Source organism: Tachyglossus aculeatus, chromosome 11, assembly GCF_015852505.1.
Source record: "Tachyglossus aculeatus isolate mTacAcu1 chromosome 11, mTacAcu1.pri, whole genome shotgun sequence".
Lineage (NCBI taxonomy): Eukaryota > Metazoa > Chordata > Mammalia > Monotremata > Tachyglossidae > Tachyglossus > Tachyglossus aculeatus.
Window position 1 is genome coordinate 14,512,758 of NC_052076.1, and position 21,526 is coordinate 14,534,283.

Consider the following 21,526-nt stretch of genomic DNA (forward strand, 5'->3'; position numbering starts at 1 on the left):
TGTGGGAAGGCCTCCTGGAGGAGGTGAGCTCTCAGCAGGGCCTTGAAGGGAGGAAGAGAGCTAGCTTGGCGGATGGGCAGAGGGAGGGCATTCCAGGCCCGCGGGAGGACGTGGGCCGGGGGTCGATGGCGGGACGGGCGAGAGCGAGGTACGGTGAGGAGATCAGCAGTGGAGGAGCGGAGGGTGCGGGCTGGGCTGGACAAGGAGAGAAGGGAGGTGAGGTAGGAGGGGGCCAGGGGATGGACAGCCTTGAAGCCCAGGGTGAGGAGTTTCTGCCTGATGCGCAGATTGATTGGTAGCCATACATATCTATTCTATTTATTTTATTTTGTTAGTATGTTTGGTTTTGTTCTCTGTCTCCCCCTTTTAGACTGGGAGCCCACTGTTGGGTAGGGACTGTCTCTCTATGTTGCCAATTTGGACTTCCCAAGCGCTTAGTACAGTGCTCTGCACATAGTTAGCGCTCAATAAATACGGTTGATGATGATGATGATCCCTGGCTCCCCCAGCCATCAGGGGACAATGGGGCGACAGCAGCGGCGACGGTGCCCCATTCTTGCTGTGGTCCTCCATGCCCGTCTGCCTCCCCGCCTCCGGACTACGGGGCACGGTCTCTGTGCTGTCCGGACTGTTGTGGACGGGGGGGGTCCTTGGGCTCCCAGCTGTCTGGCCTGCGGTGGACGGGTGGGCCACGTGTGTCTTCAGATGGTGCCAATGGGAGGGGGCACTGAAGGGGCCCTCAGGATAGATACAAAGTTATGACACTGGGCATAGGACTCACGATCTCTCTTAAAATGGGGATAACTGTGCCCCCTTTCCCCTTTCTGACTAAAAGGTCTGAACACCAAACAAGTAGTGTAAGAGAAAGCAGATCAGGTCACAGGGAGGGTAAACTCCTTAATTCTCTCAACTCTTTCAGCATTTCTGCTCCACTGACATATGTGTGTGCTCACAACCACTTGTATCACTTCTGAAGACATTGGCCTAAATATTCTACTCCTTAAACACTAAAACATAAACTTATCCATGCCTTTTTTTTATGGTGTTTGTTAAGCACTTACTCTGTGCCGGTCACTGTGCCAAGCACTGGGGTAGATACAAGCTAATCAGATTGGACACAGTCCCTGTCCCACATGAGGTTCTCGGTTTTAATCCCCGTTTTACAGATGAGGTAACTGAGACCCAGAAAATTGAAGTGACTCGCCCAAGGTCACACCGCAGACAAGTGGCAGAGCCGGGATTAGAACCCAGGTCCTTCTGGCTCCCAGGCCTGGGCTCTATCTGCTGGGCCATGCTGCTTCCCCCTTCTCTTATCTACACATCAATCAATCAATCAATCAATCGTATTTATTGAGTGCTTACTATGTGCAGAGCACTGTACTAAGCGCTTGGGAAGTACAAATTGGCAACACATAGAGACAGTCCCTACCCAACAGTGGGCTCACAGTCTAAAAGGGGGAGACAGAGAACAGAACCAAACATACCAACAAAATAAAATAAATAGGATAGAAATGTACAAGTAAAATAAATAAATAAATAAATAAATAGAGTAATAAATATGTACAACCATATATACATATATACAGGTGCTGTGGGGAAGGGAAGGAGGTAAGATGGGGGGATGGAGAGAGGGACGAGGGGGAGAGGAAGGAAGGGGCTCAGTCTGGGAAGGCCTCCTGGAGGAGGTGAGCTCTCAGCAGGGCCTTGAAGGGAGGAAGAGAGCTAGCTTGGCGGAGGGGCAGAGGGAGGGCATTCCAGGCCCGGGATCATTTCAGGTCTCACTCCCTAGACTGTAAACTCTTTCAAAGCAGGGATCCTGTTGACTCACTCTATTGTGCTCCCCCAATCAATCAATCAATCAATGATATTTAATGAGTACTTACTGTGTGCAGAGTACTCTACTAAAGCACTTGGGAAAGTACAATGCAAAAGAGTTGGTAGACATGATCTCTGCCCACGAGTGGGGGGGCTCATGTTGATTTTATTGAGCACTCACTGTGAGCAGAGCACTGTGCTAAGCGTTTGGGAGGGTACGCCCTTACAGACACACTCCCGTGTGCCGCCATTTCCTCCTCTCCCTCACTGGACTCATTTCCTTATTTCCTTCCCGTGCTGCAGCCGCAGCCAACACCCTCCTCCCGCAGCCGGCTTCCCAAGCAGCCGGACGCCGGCCCTGCCATGGCTAAACGGTCTTTTAGACTGTGAGCCCACTGTTGGGTAGGGACTGTCTCTATGTGTTGCCAATTTGTACTTCCCAAGCGCTTAGTACAGTGCTCTGCACATAGTAAGCGCTCAATAAATACGACTGATTGATTGACCCGGACCCTAGGGATCCTCGCCCCCGCTTCCTTTCCCTAGGTCCAGATGCCAGGGCAGGGGTGGGGTGGGGTCCCGCCGGTCTGCAGGCTGGGATCCCGAAGGGTTAAAGCTGGGGAGCGGCAGGTGAATGTCCCTTTGTCAATCAATCAATCGTATTTATTGAGCGCTTACTGTGTGCAGAGCACTGGACTAAGCGCTTGGGAAGTCCAAGTCGGCAACATATAGAGACAGTCCCTACCCAACAGTGGGCTCACAGTCTTTGTCCTGCCTGGATCCTGCAAGGTGCGGGGTGGGATGGTCCCAGTGGCCTGGAAAACCTGGTCCAACTCAGGGATGTGATCGGGAATTCTCTGCCGGGCTGGGAGGACTGACCCCTTCAGCCCGTATCCTATGGATCCTGTGCTCTCCCCCCACCCCATCACCCCCAACCCACCACCAAACTGGGGAGAGGTGGGCTCTGCCTGGCTACCATTCCCCGCCTCCCACTCCTGCAGTACGGCTGGGCTTCCTTACTTTATGTTATTATTATTATTATGGTATTTATTGAGCGCTTACTATGTGCCAGGCACCATACTAGGCTCTGGGGCGGGTACAAGCAAATTGGGTTGGACACACTCCCTGTCCCACATGGGGCTTTAAGTCTCAATCCCCCGTTAACAGAGGAGGTAACCGAGGCACGGAGAAGTGACGTGGCTTGCCCAAGGTCTCACTGCAGGCATGTGGACCAAGAGGGACAACCTGATCACCTTGTAACCTCCCCAGCGCTTAGAACAGTGCTTGCATGTAGTAAACACTTAATAAATTCCATTATTATTATTATTATTATTATGTGGAGGAGGTGGGATTAGAACCCACAACCTTCTCATGGCAGGCCCCGTGCTCTGTCCTCTACGTCATGCTGCTCCTCTGCTTGCCTCCCCTTTCCTCTTCCTGTGACTTTTTCGTGCATATGTGAGTATTTGTTCTTTATGGCATTTGTTAAGGCAAGCACTGTACTAAGCGCTTGGGTAGATAAAAGTTAATCTGGTTGGACACAGTCCTTTTTTCCTACATAAGACTCACAGTCTTAATCCCCATTTTACAGATATAATAATTGCGATATTTAAGACAGGCACTGTACTAAGCGCTCAGGTAGATACAAGTTAATCTGGTTGGACACAGCCCTTTTTTCCAACATAAAATTCACAGTCTTAATCCCCATTTTACAGATATAATAATTGTGGTATTTAAGCCAGGCACTGTACTAAGTGCTTGGGTAGATAAAAATTAATCTGGTTGGACACAGTCCTTTTTTCCTACATAAGACTCACAGTCTTAATCCCCATTTTACAGATATAATAATTGTAGTATTTATAAACCAGGCACTGTACTAAGCGCTCGGGTAGATAAAAGTTAATCTGGTTGGACACAGTCCCTTTTGCCTACATAAGACTCACAGTCTTAATCCCCATTTTACAGATATAATAATTGTGGTATTTAAAGCAGGCACTGTACTAAGCGCTCGGGTAGATAAAAGTTAATCTGGTTGGACACAGTCCTTTTTTCCACAGAAGACTCACAGTTTTAATCCCCATTTTACAGACATAATAATTGTGGTATTTAAGACAGGCACTGTACTAAGCGCTCGGGTAGATAAAAGTTAATCTGGTTGGACACAGTCCTTTTTTCCTACATAAGACTCACAGTCTTAATCCCCATTTTGCAGCTATAATAATTGTGGTATTTGAGCCAGGCACTGTACTAAGCGCTTGGGTAGATACAAGTTAATCTGATTGGACACAGTCTTTTAGACTGTGAGCCCACTGTTGGGTAGGGACCGTCTCTATATGTTGCCGACTTGTACTTCCCAAGCGCTTAGCACAGTGCTCTGCACACAGTAAGCGCTCAATAAATACGATTGATTGATTGATTGTCAATATACTACCCCCTGCAGATAAAATATTCCAGAGCTACTAGACTACAGAGGATAAAGAGGATAAGTTTCCTTTGTTTCTGCCCCACCCCCAGCTTTACCTTAATGGAAGATCAGGTGTAAAATAAACTATGGCTACGTGAAGTTTTAAGAATTCAAGTAGTTTTAACAGGACAAATTTGTTCCCTTTTCTAAATCAACGTGCTTACCCAATTCCTACAACCAGAAACAACTGCAGTTGCACCCAAGAGCTATTATATTTGCCCTTTAGCTATTGTAAATGAGCCACGAGAAGCAGCGTGGCTCAGTGGAAAGAGCCCGGGCTCTGGAGTCAGAGGTCATGGGTTCGAATCTTGGCTCCACCACAAGTCTGCTGTGTGACCCTGGGCAAGTCACTCAACTTCTCTGAGCCTCACTTCCCTCATCTGTAAAATGGGGATGAAGACTGTGAGCCCCCCGTGGGACAACCTGATCCCTTTGTATCCCCCCAGCGCTCAGAACAGTGCTTGGCACAGAGTAAGCGCTCAACAAATGCCAACATTATTATCATGAGAAGCAGCGTGGCTCGGTGGAAAGAGCCCGGGCTTTGGAGTCAGGGGTCACGGGTTCAAATCCCGGCTCCGCCAACTGGCAGCTGTGTGACTGTGGGCAAGTCACTTCACTTCTCTGGGCCTCAGTTCCCTCATCTGTAAAGTGGGGATTAAGACTGTGAGCCCCCCGTGGGACAAACTGATCACTTTGTAACCTCCCCAGTGCTTAGAACAGTGCTTTGCACATAGTAAGTGCTTAATAAATGCCATAACAATAATAATAACAACAATAATAACAATAACAATAATAATAATAATAATAATTATTATTATTATTATTATTATTTCAAGATCCCCAAAGGGGCTTCAGCAAAATTATTGGTGTGCTTCCCTTCAAGTCTCCTTTCCCCAAAGGTCTTGCCTTTGGCCACGCCGTCCGTGTGCCCGCCGCCCAGCTGGGGTGGGAATGTGGCTTCTCCCAACGGGGGGGCACTTGGGTAGCTGGGGGACGGGGGAGTCGGTGCTCACTGTGAGCAGGGAATGTCTGTTTATTGTTGTTGCGCAGTCTCCCAAGTGCTTAGTACAGTGCTCGGCACCCGGCAAGCAGACTGAGCCCCTTCCTTCCTCTCCCCCTCGTCCCCCTCTCCATCCCCCCATCTTACCTCCTTCCCTTCCCCACAGCACCTGTATATATGGTTGTACATATTTATTACTCTATTTATTTATTTATTTATTTTACTTGTACATTTCTATCCTATTTACTTTATTTTTTTGGTATGTTTGGCTCTGCCTCCCCCTTTTAGACTGTGAGCCCACTGTTGGGTAGGGACTGTCTCTATGTGTTGCCAATTTGTACTTCCCAAGCACTTAGTACAGTGCTCTGCACATAGTAAGCGCTCAATAAATACGATTGATTGATTGATTGATTGATTGACTGAGTGAATGAGAGCGGCCGTGGGCTGGGTGGATGGCCGGACTTTGTCCTTCTCTGCCCAGGTGTAGCCTTGACAACACCTACCGTGCCTCAGGCCCTTGTTGGGGATGGGCGCCGGTGATGATGATGATAATGGCATTTATTAAGCGCTTACTATGTGCCAAGCACTGTTCTAAGCGCTGGGGAGGTTACAAGACGATCAGGTTGTCCCACGTGGGGCTCACAGTCTCCACGCTCATTTTACAGATGAGGGAACTGAGGCCCAGAGAAGTGAAGTGACTTGCCCGAAACCACCCAGAGGACAAGTGGCGGAGCTGGGATTTGAACCCCGTCTGACTGTTTAATAATAATAATAATAGTGGCATTTATTAAGCACTTACTACGTGCAAAGCACTGCTCTAAGTGCTGGGGAGGTTACAATAATAATAACAATAATGGCATTTATTAAGCACTTACTACGTGCAAAGCACTGTTCTAAGCGCTGGGGAGGTTACAAGGTGATCAGGTTGTCCCACGGGGGGGGGCTCACAGTCTTCATCCCCATTTTACAGATGAGGGAACTGAGGCCCAGAGAAGTGAAGTGACTTGCCCAAAGTCACCCAACTGACAACTGGCGGAGCCAGGATTTGATCCCATGACCTCCGACTCCAAAGCCCGGGCTCTTTCCGCTGAGCCACACTGCTTCTCTAGGCGATCAAGTTGTCCCGCGGGGGGCTCACGGTCAACCCCCGTTTTACAGATGAGGGAATGGAGGCCCAGAGAAGTGAAGTGACTTGCCCAAAGCCAGCTGACAACTGGCGGAGGTGGGATTTGAACCCATGACCTCCGACTCCAAAGCCCGGGCTCTTTCCGCTGAGCCACGCTGCTTCTCTAGGCGATCAAGTTGTCCCGCGGGGGGCTCACGGTCAAGCCCCGTTTTACAGATGAGGGAACCGAGGCCCAGAGAAGTGAAGTTACTTGCCCGAAGTCACCCGGCTGACAACTGGCGGAGGCGGGATTTGAACCCATGACCGCTGCCTCCAAAGCACTGAGCCACGCTGTTTCTCTGGCCTTAGATCAAGTACCACGAAGAGTTCGAGAAGAGCCGGATGGGCCCCAGCGTGGGCGAGGGTGGCGACCCCGACCAGCGCAACTCCCAGGACGGTGGTAGTCCCTACAGGCGGGGCGCCGACCTACCGTCCCAGCAGCTGTCCCATCACCTCCAGGCCGGAGGCCCCGGTGAGTTTGGGGTGGGCAAACCTCCGGGAGGCCGGGCGGACACGGGCTCTGCCCTCCCTTCACCCAGTCAGGGGGGTCTCATTCATTCATTCATTCATTCATTCATTCATTCATTCAATCCTATTTATTGAGCGCTGACTGTGTGCAGAGCACTGGACTAAGCGCTTGGGAAGTCCAAGTCGGCAACAGATAGCCACGGTCCCTACCCACCAATGGGCTCACAGCCTAGAAGGGCCGGGGGGCAGACAACAAAACAAAACATGGAGACGGGTCAAAATCGTCAGAACAAATAGAATTAAAACTATAGGCACATCATGAGGCTCCACTCTGTAATTTTATTCGTCTGAATATCTGCCTCCCCCTCTATAATAATAATAATACTGATGGTATTTGTTAAGCGCTTACTATGTGCCAGGCACTGTTCTAAGCGCTGGGTAGAGCACCTGTATATATGTATATATGTTTGTACATATTTATTACTCTATTTATTTATTTATTTTACTTGTACATATCTATTCTATTTTATTTTGTTAGTATGTTTGGTTTTGTTCTCTGTCTCCCCCTTTTAGACTGTGAGCCCGCTGTTGGGTAGGGGCCGTCTCTAGATGTTGCCAATTTGTACTTCCCAAGCGCTTAGTACAGTGCTCTGGACATAGTAAGCGCTCAATAAATACGATTGATGATGATGATGAAAACAGGCTGTCCCACGTGAGGCTCACGGTCTTCATCCCCATTTTCCAGACGAGGAAACTGAGGCACGGGGAAGCTAAGTGGCTTGCCCAAGGTCACACGGGAGACGAGTGGCAGAGCCAGGATTAGAACCCATGTCCTCTGACTCCCAAGCCCACGCTCTTTCCACTAAGCCACGCTGCTTCCACTAGACTGTAAGCTTGTTGTGGGCGGGGAATGTGTCCGTTGTTATAGTGTACTCTCCCAGGCGCTCAGTACAGTGCTCGGCACTCAGTAAGTGCTCAATATCATTGACTGACTATAATCAGTTAGTTCATTCATTCATTCAATCGTATTTATTGAGCGCTTACTGTGTGCAGAGCACTGTACTAAGCACTTGGGAAGTACAAGTTGGCAACATATAGAGACGGTCCCTACCCAACAGTGGGCTCACAGTCTAGAAGGGGGAGACAGAGAACAAAACAAAACATATTAACAAAATAAAATAAATAGAATAAATTTGTACAAATATTTATACTATTGTACAATAGTTGTATTACAGTAATCATTCATTCATTCATTCATTCAATTACTGTGTGCAGAGCACTGTACTAAGCGCTTGGGAAGTCCAAGTTGGCAACATCTAGAGACGGTACCTACCCAACAGCGGGCTCACAGTCTAGAAGGGGGAGACAGACAACAAAACAAAACATATTAACAAAATAAAATAAATAGAATAAATATGTACAAATATTTATACAAATATCTGTACAAATATTTATGTACAAATTTGTACAAAATATTTATACTATTGTACAATAGTTGTATTACAGTAATAATTCATTCATTCATTCAATTACTGTGTGCAGAGCACTGTACTAAGCACTTGGGAAGTACATATAGAGACGGTTCCTACCCCATAATTGTGGGACTTGTTAATAATAATAATAATAATGATGGCATTTGTTAAGCGCTTACTATGTGCAAAGCACTGTTCTAAGCGCTGGGGGGATACAAGGTGATCAGGTTCTCCCACGGGGGGCTCACAGTCTTAATCCCCATTTTACAGATGAGGTAACTGAGGCACAAAGAAGTGAAGTGACTTGCCCAAGGTCACACAGCTGACAATCGGCGGAGCTGGGATTTGAACCCATGACCACTGACTCCGAAGCCCGGGCTCTTTCCGCCGAGCCACGCTGTTAAGCGCTTACTGTTGGGTAGGGACTGTCTCTATATGTTGCCAACTTGTACTTCCCAAGCGCTTAGTCCAGTGCTCTGCACACAGTAAGCGCTCAATAAATACGATTGATGATGATGATGATGATGTACTTCCCAAGCGCTTAGTCCAGTGCTCTGCACACAGTAAGCGCTCAATAAATACGATTGATGATGATGATGATGATGTACTTCCCAAGCGCTTAGTCCAGTGCTCTGCACACAGTAAGCGCTAAATAAATACGATTGATGATGATGATGATGATGTACTTCCCAAGCGCTTAGTCCAGTGCTCTGCACACAGTAAGCGCTCAATAAATACGATTGATGATGATGATGATGATGTACTTCCCAAGCGCTTAGTCCAGTGCTCTGCACACAGTAAGCGCTCAATAAATACGACTGAGCGATTACTGGGTGCCAAGCACTGGGGTGGATGCTGTGACAGAGACATGATCCCTGCCCTCAAGGAGCTGGCAGTCTAGAGCGGGAGACAGAAAATGGAAACAAATTACACGTAGAGGGAGAGACCAAGCGGAAGGCGATGGGCAGAAGTAGCGTGGGGGATCAATCAATCAATCAATCAATCGTATTTATTGAGCGCTTACTATGTGCAGAGCACTGGACTAAGCGCTTGGGAAGTCCAAATTGGCAACACATAGAGACAGTCCCTACCCAACAGTGGGCTCACAGTCTAAAAGGGGGAGACAGAGAACAGAACCAAACATACCAACAAAATAAAATAAATAGGATAGAAATGTACAAGCAAAATAAATAAATAAATAAATAAATAAATAAATAAATAAATAAATAAATATTTATTTATTTATTATGGGGATCGTGGGGTGAGTGGGACTTATGATTGCCGAAGAAATGAGGCTGGGCCCCAAATAAAGGGGGTCAGTGGGGTGGGTGGAGGGGTGGGAGTGGGGGGTCCTGAGTGCTCTGTCCGTTGTTTCTTCCAGGATACCAACAGCCTCAACAACAGCCACAATCACAGTCCTACAGCTACAAGGAGTCGGCTGTTCCCGTCTCTATACAGAGGGGCGGCCCTGGGGGAGGCGGGGTAAGTACTCTGGTTGGGACCCCCCTCGCGGGAGGAGCGGGCAGGAGACCCCCATGGCATCAGCCCAGGCCCGCCGTCAGTCCGTCGTATTTATTATTATAATTAATAAGAATAATCCCTTTTAGACTGTGAGCCCACTGGTGGGTAGGGACTGTCTCTATATGTTGCCAATTTGTACTTCCCAAGCGCTTAGTACAGTGCTCTGCACATAGTAAGCGCTCAATAAATACGATTGATGATGATGATGGGGGGGGGGGAAAGACTTTGGGAAATAAATGATAATCATCATCATCAATCGTATTTATTGAGCGCTTACTATGTGCAGAGCACAGTCTAAAAGGGGGAGACGGAGAACAAAACCAAACATACTAACAAAATAAAATAAATAGAATAGGTATGTACAAGTAAAATAAATAAGTAAATAAATAATGATGGTGGCATTTGTTAAGCGCTTACTGTGTGCAAAGCACTGCTCTAAGCGCTGGGGAGGTTCGAATCCCGGCTCCGCCACATGTCTGCTGTGTGACCTTGGGCGAGTCACTTCACTTCTCTGGGCCTCAGTTCCCTCGTCTGTAAAATGGGGTTTGACTGTGAGCCCCTCGTGGGACAACCTGATCACCTTGTATCCCCCCCCAGCACTTAGAACAGTGCTTTGCACATAGTAAGCGCTTAAAAAATGCCATCATTGTTATTATTATTATTTATTATTATCAGGTTGTCCCACAGTCATAGTCTTAATCCCCATTTTACAGATGAGGGAGCTGAGGCCCAGAGAAGTGAAGTGACTTGCCCAAAGTCACACAGCTGACAATTGGAGGAGCTGGGGTTTGAACCCATGACCTCTGACTCCAAAGCCCGGGCTCTTTCTATTGAGCCACTCTGCTTCTTCTTCTTATAATAATAATAATAATAATAATAATAATAATAATGATGGTGGTATTTGTTAAGCGCTTACTATGTGCAAAGCACCGTCCCACGTGGAGCTCCGAGTCTCGATCCCCATTTGACAGATGAGGGAACTGAGGCACGGGGAATCAATCAATCGTATTTATTGAGCGCTTACTGTGTGCAGAGCACTGGACTAAGCGCTTGGGAAGTACAAGTTGGCAACATATAGAGACAGTCCCTACCCAACGGTGGGCTCACAGTGAAGTGACTTGCCCAAGGTCACACAGCGGACAAGTGGCAGGGCCAGGATTAGAACCCATGACCTTCTGACGCCCAGGCCCGGGCTCAATCCATTATGCCGTGCTGTCTGTGCCCGGGGAAGGGAAGGGGAAGACCGTGGGAGACAGTCAGAACTTTCTTTTCTTTCCAACCTCCCACTCTGCTCCTAAACCCACAGCCCTAATAATAATACTAATAATAACGATGGCATTTATTAAGCGCTTCCTATGTGCTCTAGTACAGTGCTCTGCACACAGTAAGCGCTCAATAAATACGATTGATGATGATGCAAAGCACTGCTCTAAGCGCCGGGGAGGTTACACGATGGTCAGGTTGTCCAACCCGATTTGCCGGTATCCCCCCCCGCCCCAGCACTTAGGACGGTGCCCGGCCCACGGCAAGCGTTTAACGCGTTCCCTAATTATCCCTAGAAGCGTTTCCGCGCCGTGTACGACTACAACGCGGCCGACGAGGACGAAGTGTCCTTCCAGGATGGGGACACCATCGTCAACGTGCAGCAGATCGACGACGGCTGGATGTACGGCACGGTGGAGCGCACCGGGGACACGGGCATGCTCCCCGCCAACTACGTGGAGGCCATCTGAGCGCCCCTCCCCGCCCCCCCCCGCCCCCAACCAAAGGACCGGGGGTCCCAGGACCCCCGCTCCGCCGCCCCCTCTCCAACCCCACCTCCAGCGCATCGCGCCGCGGACGTCGCCGTCCGCCGCCGCCGCCGCCCCCTTTCTCCTTTGGTATCTTGTCTTTTTTTAGAATCCGCGACGGGCCTTTTCCGATTTCTCTGCCAGTTCAACCATCCCCTCCTCCTTCCTCCTTCCCGGAGTCTCCCAAGGTGTCCCGCCGGGAGGGAGAGGGCCGCCCCAGGAAGGGCAGGGCCGGGACCCTCCTGGTATTAAGGGGGGGGTCTGCAGCCTTCGCTCTGGGCTTCCGCAGGTGCTTGTCTCTGCAAATGTGTCCTTCGCCCCCGGGTTCGACCCTCTGACCTGGACCAATCTCCCTGGGATGGGGGAAGGATGGAGGGAGTAAGAGGGAAACATCCCCCCCCGGCTCTCCCTGCTTCTGCCCCTCTTCCCCGTCTAATCTATCTTCTAGGAAAAGGCCGGCGAGACCGAAAACCTCCCCCCTCCACGAGAGAGGGGAAAGAAAGTGGAGCAGGGCGGCCGTGCTGGGCCTCCCTGCTCTCCACCGGCCCGCGTGACCGAGGGCAGTGGACGCCAGGCTCTTTTCCCACGTTTAATTCCTCAGTCATCTCCATAAATTGTGGTATTTCTTCACCACCACCACCCCCGTCCACACAGACACACAACCTCCCTCCCAGCCCACTCCTGCCCGGTCAGACCCTTCCCCTTTTGAGTCCCATCTCTGAGCAGCAGCAGAGGGGTGATTGGGGGAGGTGGAAAGAGTAGAGTACAGTGCTCTGCACATAGTAAGCGCTCGATAAATACGATTGATGATGATAGTTGGGGCTCCCGGGCTGGGAGCAGACATAGGGCTAGGCTGGCCGTCCCCCCTGCCCTGGAGTGGTGGGGTGGGAGGTTTGGGCATGGGATGAGTTGAGCAGTGGGGCGTAGAGGGGGATGTCACAGTTCCCGGGGGTCACTGAGGCCCTAAGGATGTCAGAAGAGGAGCCGGTTTGCCTATGGGGCTCGGGAGGGGCGGGAAGAGGGGTGTCTACCACCTCTATCTTAAAGCACAACAGTGAATCTGGGACCAATGGACCCCACTCCAGGGAATGGGGCATTTTTGGACAGGGTGGGGGGGGGGGGGGTGTAGCGCCCTGATGGGGCAGGGGACCAAAGCTGGACAATATGGAACAAACCATTTCTCGGTGTCTCGTTCCTTCTGAGAAAGAGCCACGTCGACACATTCCAGGTACGGAAGGGCTCCTCTCCACCTCCCGGAGCCCCGCGTGTGGGGCTCGAGGGGCCGCCAGTTTGGGGCCGTGGGGGGAGTGGGTGTCTACTCCGGTCAGACCGGGCCCAGGGTGGCCAGCGCGAGCGGCCACGGCGCCGGAGGGTGGAAGTTCTCGGCCAGTTCTCATCCAGGAAACTTCAAAGCATAATGTGAATTTAGCTCTTAGGTGGACCAAAAACGCTGGCGGGCAAGGTGCCAAGACCCTCCGGGTGGGCCTGGGGTTCAGGACCCCTCCCCCGGACCCTCGCCCTGCCCGGAAAACCCCCCCGTCTGGCTTGATCTCTGCCTTTTCGCTCACATTTGCACTTTTATTTTGCCTTTTCCATCCGCCTTCCCCCTTGTATTTAAAGAAGAGAAAAGTACCGGTCAGGCTGCGGAGCCGCAGGTGCGGGGAGGGCAGCTCGGGGCCCAGGCACCACCGGCCCGCTCAAGTCGCTTGGGGTCTTTTTTATTTCCTGTTGGCTTTGTCATCCGTGTGTGACCCCCCTTCCAACCACCCCCCTCCGCCTCCCCTCAGACGCGGACGCCCAGAATCCTGGGATCTGGCCTATTTTACTCGAGCGGAGCCGGCAAAGCCACCAGGATCCGCTCCTGCTGGCACAAATGGAAATAAAAGTATCATTTTTACCTGCCGAGTGCGGTCCGGTTCGCTTGCTCAGGGAGTTTGCGGGCGGCGGGTGGGCCGGGGGAGGTGGGACTTGACGTTTCGCTTCCCGAACTTCTTCGTCCTTCCCGTCACCCCGCTCCCACGGGCATCGGTGCCTCCTCTTCGGGCTGTTGGTGGGGTGGGAGGGAGAGGGGTAAAGTGAGGCCTGCTTTTCCCGCTCGAAAAACAGGCCGGGAAACAATAGTCGGGGTGGAGGCTCACGGCCAGAGGTCAAGGGCTGTAATAATAATAATAATAATGGTATTTGTTGAGCACTTACTCTGTGCCAAGCACTGTAGCTGGGGCCTGCTTGCCCAAGTGCTCAGCGGAGAGTACAACCCAACCCTACCCGCTGATGGGGGGCAGTTGGATGGGTTTGTTGGCGGCTTATTCATTTTAAGAAGCAGCCTGGCACGTGCCTAGGAGTCGGAAGGTCATGGGTTCCGCCGCCTGACCCTGGGCGAGCCGCTTCACTTTTCCGTGCCTCAGTTACCTCATCTGAAAAGTGGGGGTTGAGAACGTGAGCCCCGCGTGGGACGGGGATCGTGATTTGCTCGTATCCACCCCAGCGCTTGGTACAGTGCCTGGCTCATAGTAAGCGCTTAACGGATACTGTAATTATTATTGCTGAGACCCTGGTAGCCCCGTCCCTATGGGTCCCATGTGTTACCAATACACCTTACCCCTACCATGCTGAATTACGTCTCTTGGGGCGGAACCGGGGATTAAGCATTTGGGGGATGCAATCAATCAATCAATCAATCGTATTTATTGAGCGCTTACTGTGTGCAGAGCACTGTACTAAGCGCTTGGGAAGTACAAGTTGCCAACATATAGAGCAAGTGGATTTCCTGTCTCTCCAACTCAGCCAAAAACTCAGGCCCTCTTCCCTGCTCTCTATTTCTCCTCCTCCTCCTCATCATCATCAATCGTATTTATTGAGCGCTTACTATGTGCAGAGCACTGTACTAAGCGCTTGGGAAGTACAAATTGGCAACATACAGAGACAGTCCCTACCCAACAGTGGGCTCACAGTCTAAAAGGGGGAGACAGAGAACAAAACCAAAACCTCCTGATGGCTCTCTGATTCAACTTATAATAATAACAGCATTTATTAAGCGCTTACTACGTGCAAAATCCCCTGTAAAACGGGGATTAAGACCGTGAGCCCCACATGGGACAACCTGATTATCTGGTATCTACCCCAGTGCTTAGAAGAGCATATAATAAGCGCTTAACAACTACCATCAGCAAGACCATCAGATCCCACAGTCTAAGGTGGAGGAAGAACAGGGATTGAATCCCCATTTTGCAGGTGAGGGAACCGAGGCACGGAGGAGATAAGGGACGGCCCAAGGTAGAACCCAGGTCTTCTGTCTCTATATGTTGCCAACTTGGACTTCCCAAGCGCTTAGTCCAGTGCTCTGCACACAGTAAGCGCTCAATAAATATGATTGATTGATTCTGACTCTCAGGGCAGTAGTGCTCAGGAGGGGATGATTTTCTTGGGAAATTCAGGCTCTTCCTGCAATCCTAAAGGCTCCAGACGTCGGGGGGATCCAGGGGAGGGGGCTGCTGTTGCCCTCGGATCCCTTCTGTCTTCTCCATCCCCATCCCGACCCCAAGGCCCCAATCCCAGGCTACCGGGCCGGGTTCAGTGAGTCTGCGGAGAGAGCTGGTGGAAGAGGAAGGAAAAGGGAATTGGAAGGAGAATTGGGGCGAGGGATGGGGACGGAGAGAGGAGGGGAAGGATGAGGAGAGATTGGAGGGAAGGGATTCATTCATTCAATCGGATTTATTGAGCGCTTACTGTGTGCAAAGCACTGGACTAAGCCCTTGGGGAGTACAAGTACGCAACATATAGAGACGGTCCCTACCCAACAGTTGGCTCACAGTCTAGAAGGGGGAGACAGACAACAAAACAAAACATATTAACAAAATAAAATAGAGGAGCCAGTTTGCCTATGGGGCTCGGGGGGGCGGAGGGAAGAGGGGTGTCTACCACCTCTGTCTTAATGCACAACAGTGAATCTGGGACCAATGAACATGTACAAATAAAATAAATTCATTCATTCATATTTATTGAGCACTTACTGTGTGCAGAGCACTGCACTAAGCGCTTGGGAAGTCCAAGTTGGCAACATCTAGAGACGGTCCCTACCCAACAGCGGGCTCACAGTCTAGAAGGGGGAGACAGACAACGAAACAAAACATATTAACAAAATAAAATAAATAGAATAAGTATGTACAAATAAAATTCATTCATATTTATTGAGCGCTTACTGTGTGCAGAGCACTGCACTAAGCGCTTGGGAAGTCCAAGTTGGCAACATCTAGAGACGGTCCCTACCCAACAGCGGGCTCGCAGTCTAGAAGGGGGAGACAGACAACGAAACCAAACATATTAACAAGATTGTTTTACTCACCCAAGCTCTTAGTACTGGGCTCTGCACACAGTAAGTGCTCAATAAATACCATTGAAAGAATAAATGAGGGAGGGGTGAGAGGAAAGGAGGGAGCTGAGGGAGGGATGAGAGGGGAAGGATGAGCAAAGAGCAAGGGGTTGTTGGATGATCCCCCTTCTCTAAACTGTGAGCCCCTTGTGGGCAGGGATTATCTCTCTTTATGGCTTTATTGTACTTTCCAAGCGCTTAGTTCAGTGCTCTGCACACAGTAAGTGCTCAATAAATACGATTGAATGAAAGAGTGAAGGGGGGAAGAAGGAGCAGAGGGATGAGAAGAGGGAGCAACAGAGATGATTCATTCATTCATGATGATGAAGGGGAGGCAGTGGCTCAGACTGGGGGCGTGCCAAGGGGGAGAGGTAGTCATTCATTCATTCAATCGTATATATTGAGCAATTACTGTGTGCAAAGCACTGTACTAAACACTTGGGAAAGCAGCATGGCCTAGTGGTTAGAGCACGGGCCTAGAAATCAGATCATGAGTTCTAAACCTGTCTCCGCCACCTGTCTGCTGTGTGACTTTGGGGAAGCCACTCTGGCTCTCTGGGCCTCAGTTCCCTCAGCTGTAAAATGGGGGTTAAGACTGTAAGCCCCACAAAGGACAGTGACTATAACCAACCTGATTATCTAGTATCTACCCCAGCGCTTAGTACAGTGCCTGACACAAAGGAAGGGCCCAACAAATACCATCATCATAATAATTACAACAGCGTGGCTCGGTGGGAAGAGCCAGGGCTTTGGAGTCTGAGGTCGTGGGTTCAAATCCCGGCTCCGCCACTTGTCAGCTGTGTGTCTGGGCAAGTCACTTCACTTCTCTGTGCCTCTGCTACCTCATCTGCAAAATGGGGATTAAGTCTGTGAGCCCCACGTGGTACAACTTGATTACTTTGTATCTACCCCAGCGCTTGGAACAGTGCTTTGCACATAGTAAGTGCTTAATAAATGCCATCATTATTATTACTATTATTATTACCTTATTATTGTTACAACAGTCAGCAGGCTTAGAACATTCCCAGCGCTTAGGACAGTGCTTGGCACATAGTAAGCGCTTCACAAATACCATCCTCATCAACACATCCAGCGCTTAGAACAGTGCTTGGCACATAGTAAGTGCTTCACAAATACCATCCTCATCAACACATCCAGCGCTTAGAACAGTGCTTTGCACATAGTAAGCGCTTAATAAATACCATCATCATTATTATTATTATTATTATTATTATTATTATCATTCCCTGCAGAGCAGAGAGAACAGGCTGAGCGCGTGGGCACTGAGGGAAGGAGGGTGGGGAAGTGCGCATGCGCAGGCAGAGCGGGAGGTGAGGGGAGGGCGCACGCGCGGGCAGCGGGAGGGGGAGGTTGCAGGGAGCGCGCACGCATGGGCAGAAAGGGAGACGGCAGGGAGCGCGCGCACACGCGGGCAAGGCGGGAGGGAGGGGAAGCGCGCGCATGCGCGGAAAGCGGGAAAGGGTGGGGGAGTGCGCATGCGCGGGCAGTGGCGCGGGGTGGGGGAGGTTGCAGGGAGCGCGCACGCGCGAACAGAACGGGGAGCGGCCGGGAGCGCGCCTTACCTCCTTCCCCTCTCCACAGTACCTGTATATATGTACATATGTTTGTACGGATTTATTACTCTATTTATTTGTTTTATTTTGTTAATATGTTTTGTTGCCTGTCTCCCCCTTCTAGACTGTGAGCCCACTGTTGGGTAGGGCCCGTCTCTAGATGTTGCCAACTTGGACTTCCCAAGCGCTTAGTCCAGTGCTCTGCACACAGTAAGCGCTCAATAAATACGATTGATGATGAGGATGATGCTGGAGCTCACCTCCTCCAGGAGGCCTTCCCAGACTGAGCCCCCTCCTTCCTCTCCCCCTCCTCCCCCTTCCCATCCCCCCCGCCTAACCTCCTTCCCCTCCCCACAGCACCTGTATATATGTTTGTACGTATTTATTACTCTATGTATTTATTTATTTTATTTGTACATATTTATTCTATTTATTTAGATGTTTTGTTTTGTTCTCTGTCTCCCCCTTCTAGACTGTGAACCCACTGTTGGGTAGGGATCGTCTCTATATGTTGCCAACTTGGACTTCCCAAGCGCTTAATACAGTGTTCTGCACACAGTTAGCGTTCAATAAATACCATTGAGTGAATGATGAGGGTGGGGGAGTGCGCGCATGCGTGGGCCGGGCGGGAGGCTTGGGGGAGTGCGCACGCGCGGGCAGCGGGGGGCGGTTGCACGGGAGGCGGTGGGGAGGGTGGGGGGAGTGCGCGCATGCGCGGGCGGGTGGGGAGTGCGCACGCGCGGAAAGAGGGGGAGTTTGCGGGGAGCGCGCACGCGCGGGCGGAACGGGAGACGGGAGGGAGGGCACGAACACGTGGGGCGACCAGGAGGGTGGGGGGTGCGCGCATGCGCGGGGCGGGCGGGAGGTTGGGGGAGTGCGCAGGCGCGGGCAGGTTGCCCTGGTGGGTGGGCATCCCTCTGTCGCCCACCATGCTGGACATCTTCATCCTCATGTTCTTCGCCATCATCGGGCTGGTGGTCCTCTCCTACATCATCTACCTGCTGTAGCGCCCCGAAGGAAGGATGCGGCCGGCCCGCCCGCCTCCATGGACCCTTTGACCTTTGCCCCCCACCAGGCCTTTTCTGGGTCCTGCCAAGCCCCTCCTCGGGGGGGGGGTGGCTGACCCCTGCCAGGGGCGGGAGGAAACCTGCGTTTTTCCAGCGGGTGAGATGATAATAATAATGAGGTTGGTATGTGGCAAGGGCTTACTAGGTGCCAAGCACTGTTCTAGGCGCTTGGGGGGAATACAAGGTCATCAGGTTGTCCCACGTGGGGCTCACAGTCTTCATCCCCATTGTACAGATGAGAGAACTGAGGCACAGTGAAGTGACTTGCCCAGAGTCACCCAGCTGATAAGTGGTGGAGCTGGGATTAATAATAATAATAATAATGGCATTTATTAAGCGTTTACTAGGTGCCAAGCACTGTTCCGAGCGCTGGGGGGGGATACAGGGTCATCAGGTTGTCCCACGTGGGGCTCACAGTCTTCATCCCCCTTGTACAGATGAGGGAACTGAGGCACAGTGAAGTGACTTGTGCAAAATCACCCAACTGATAAGTGGTGGAGCCGGGATTAATAATAATAATGATGGCATTTATTAAGCGCTTACTATGTGCCAAGCACCGTTCTAAGCGCTGGGGAGGTTACAAGGTGATCAGGTTGTCCCACGGGGGGCTCACTGTCTTAATCCCCATTTGACAGGTGAAGTAATTGAGGCCCAGAGAAGTGAAAAGACTCGCCCAAAGTCACAGAGCTGACGATGGCATTTATTTAAGCACTTACTATGTGCAAAGCACTGTTCTAAGCTCTGGGGAGGTTACAAGGTGATCAGGTTGTCCCACGGGGGGCTCACGGTCTTCATCCCCATTTGACAGATGAGGGAACTGAGGCCCAGAGAAGTTAAGTGACTGGACCAAAGTCCCACAGCTGACAATTGGCGGAGCCGGGATTTGAACCAGCGACCTCTGACTCCAAAGCCCGGGCTCTTTCTACTGAGCCACGCTAGCGGCGGAGCCGGGATTTGAGCCCATGACTTCTGATAGCAAAGACCGTGCTCTTTCCACTGAGCTATGCTGCTTCCACTGCAGATCTGAGATAATAATAATAATAATGGTATTTATTAAACGCTTACTATGTGCAAAGCACTTTTAAGCTCTGCAGCATCGCGGCCGCCTTTATTGGGAGAGGAAGGGAAGCCGAGACCCTCCCTCTCATTCCCTTGGGAGAGGGTCTTGGAAAGGAAAGGGGTGGGGGGCTGCAGGGGAAAAGTATGCATTTTTATGTGCAGAGTCTCCAAACCAGTTAATGAATGGGCAGTTTGATTTCCCTCCCATTTGGGGATGGGAGGAGAAGGGGGGAGGAACAGGTCCTTTTTGGGGTCTGTGGGTTTTCATTCATTCGATTGTATTTATTGAGCACCTACTGTGTGCAGAGCGCTTGGAAAGTACACTTCATTTGTCCATCCTCTGTGAGCCTGGCTTTTTTCCCCCACAGCCCCTGGGTCAGCCTGGACGTCCGGCCTCCTCAGCCCGCGGTGACTCCAGGTGCGGAAAGCCGGCAGCAGCTGCTTCTCGTTTCCAGAAGCTTCTGGAGACCATTGACCGCTGCAAGCAAGTGAGCTAGAGGGGGGCAATGGAGAAGACCCCGGCCGCTCCTCAGGGTGGGCAGCGGGGCTCACGCGGGGCCCTGGCAAGATGGTCAGCAAAAGTCACAGTGGGATGGAGAGCCGGGGGGGTGGTGTCTGGCACTTTGAAGGGACCAGGGGATGCTGATGGAAAGGAAATTTAGTTTGACCCCTGGACGGGTCTGTTTACTTAGGGGACAAGGAGTGGGGGAGTGATGGGAGGAAGGGAGGCAGTCAAATTGAAATAAAATCCTATTTTGGTCTTTCCACCTGGGCTGGGATTCCTCTGTGGCCCCAAGAGAGCCTTCTATGTCTTCATTCCAGGAACCACTTTCAGGGCAGAGAAGTTGGATCCGGGGTTTCCTTCTTATCCTTCCTTTTCACTATTGGAATACACCACAAACTCCCTCTCTGTTCCTGGTCTTGCTGTGGATTCAAACCCCGATCCCTCACAACACAACACATTTTCCTGGAATCTCCCTCCGCCTACCCCAAGATCCTGCCCTGGCGGCCAAAAAGGGACCCAGGTATCCTTTCCACTCTAAATTCTCTGATTCTGGAAATTGATCATAATGTGGATGGTGAAAGAAGGATGAATCAGGCCCCTTCCTTCAACCTCCTCTGAGCAAGAGGTATTGTACTTCATTTTCCTTTTTTTCCACCCCATAGAGTGCCCAAATGTGCGTGCATGTGTGCACACACACCCATGTGATTTTGTATCATTTGAGACTTTAGTTCCTTCTAGCTCTTTTTTTTTTTACTAAAAGCAAGAAGCGATGAGCGGCAAAAACATATTTTTGGAGCTATATTACATCCATTGACCTATATAAAGGACACATAAGTCCTCAATTTACCTTAACCTGGAATAAAGTATTTTTGCGGTAGCTGAACTTCATTCAGAGAGCCTTCCAGATTTCTGTGTTTCTCAATCGGACATCCATTCTGGCCAAGGGGCTGAGCAGGAATCCAACTTGTGTGTTTTCAAGGGCCTAAATCACAAGCTTGTAATAATAATTGCAGTATTTGCTAAGCACTTACTATGTGCCAAGCACTGTTCTAAGCACTGGGATAGATTCCAGGTAATCAGGTTGGACACTGTCCCTGTCCCACATGGGGCTCACAGTCTTAATCCCCATTTTACAGATGAGGTAACTGAGGCAAAGAGAAGCTGTGACTTGTCCAAAGTCACACAGAAGACATGTGGCAGAGGCAGGATTAGAACCCAGGTCTTTCCAACTCCCAGACCCATGCTGTATCCATTAAGTCA

At 50.6% G+C, this 21,526-nt stretch overlaps 1 protein-coding gene and 1 long non-coding RNA gene across 2 annotated transcripts in view; both read left to right on the forward strand.

Moving 5' to 3' along the window:
* The window catches only part of LASP1 (LIM and SH3 protein 1), a 54,070-nt gene extending 41,265 nt beyond the window's left edge, over nucleotides 1–12,805 (forward strand). Inside the window, exons 5-7 of the mRNA XM_038754627.1 lie at nucleotides 6,751–6,913; nucleotides 9,763–9,863; nucleotides 11,462–12,805. Coding sequence (XP_038610555.1) covers nucleotides 6,751–6,913; nucleotides 9,763–9,863; nucleotides 11,462–11,635 — 438 coding nt within the window. The 3' untranslated portion in view covers nucleotides 11,636–12,805. The remainder of the gene's footprint in view (nucleotides 1–6,750; nucleotides 6,914–9,762; nucleotides 9,864–11,461) is intronic.
* A 5,723-nt stretch (nucleotides 12,806–18,528) lies between these two features.
* Nucleotides 18,529–20,526, forward strand: LOC119934436. Its single transcript, XR_005452934.1, has 2 exons — nucleotides 18,529–18,799; nucleotides 20,130–20,526. It is a non-coding gene; the product is annotated as an uncharacterized LOC119934436 (long non-coding RNA).
* Nucleotides 20,527–21,526: the final 1,000 nt, after the last annotated feature.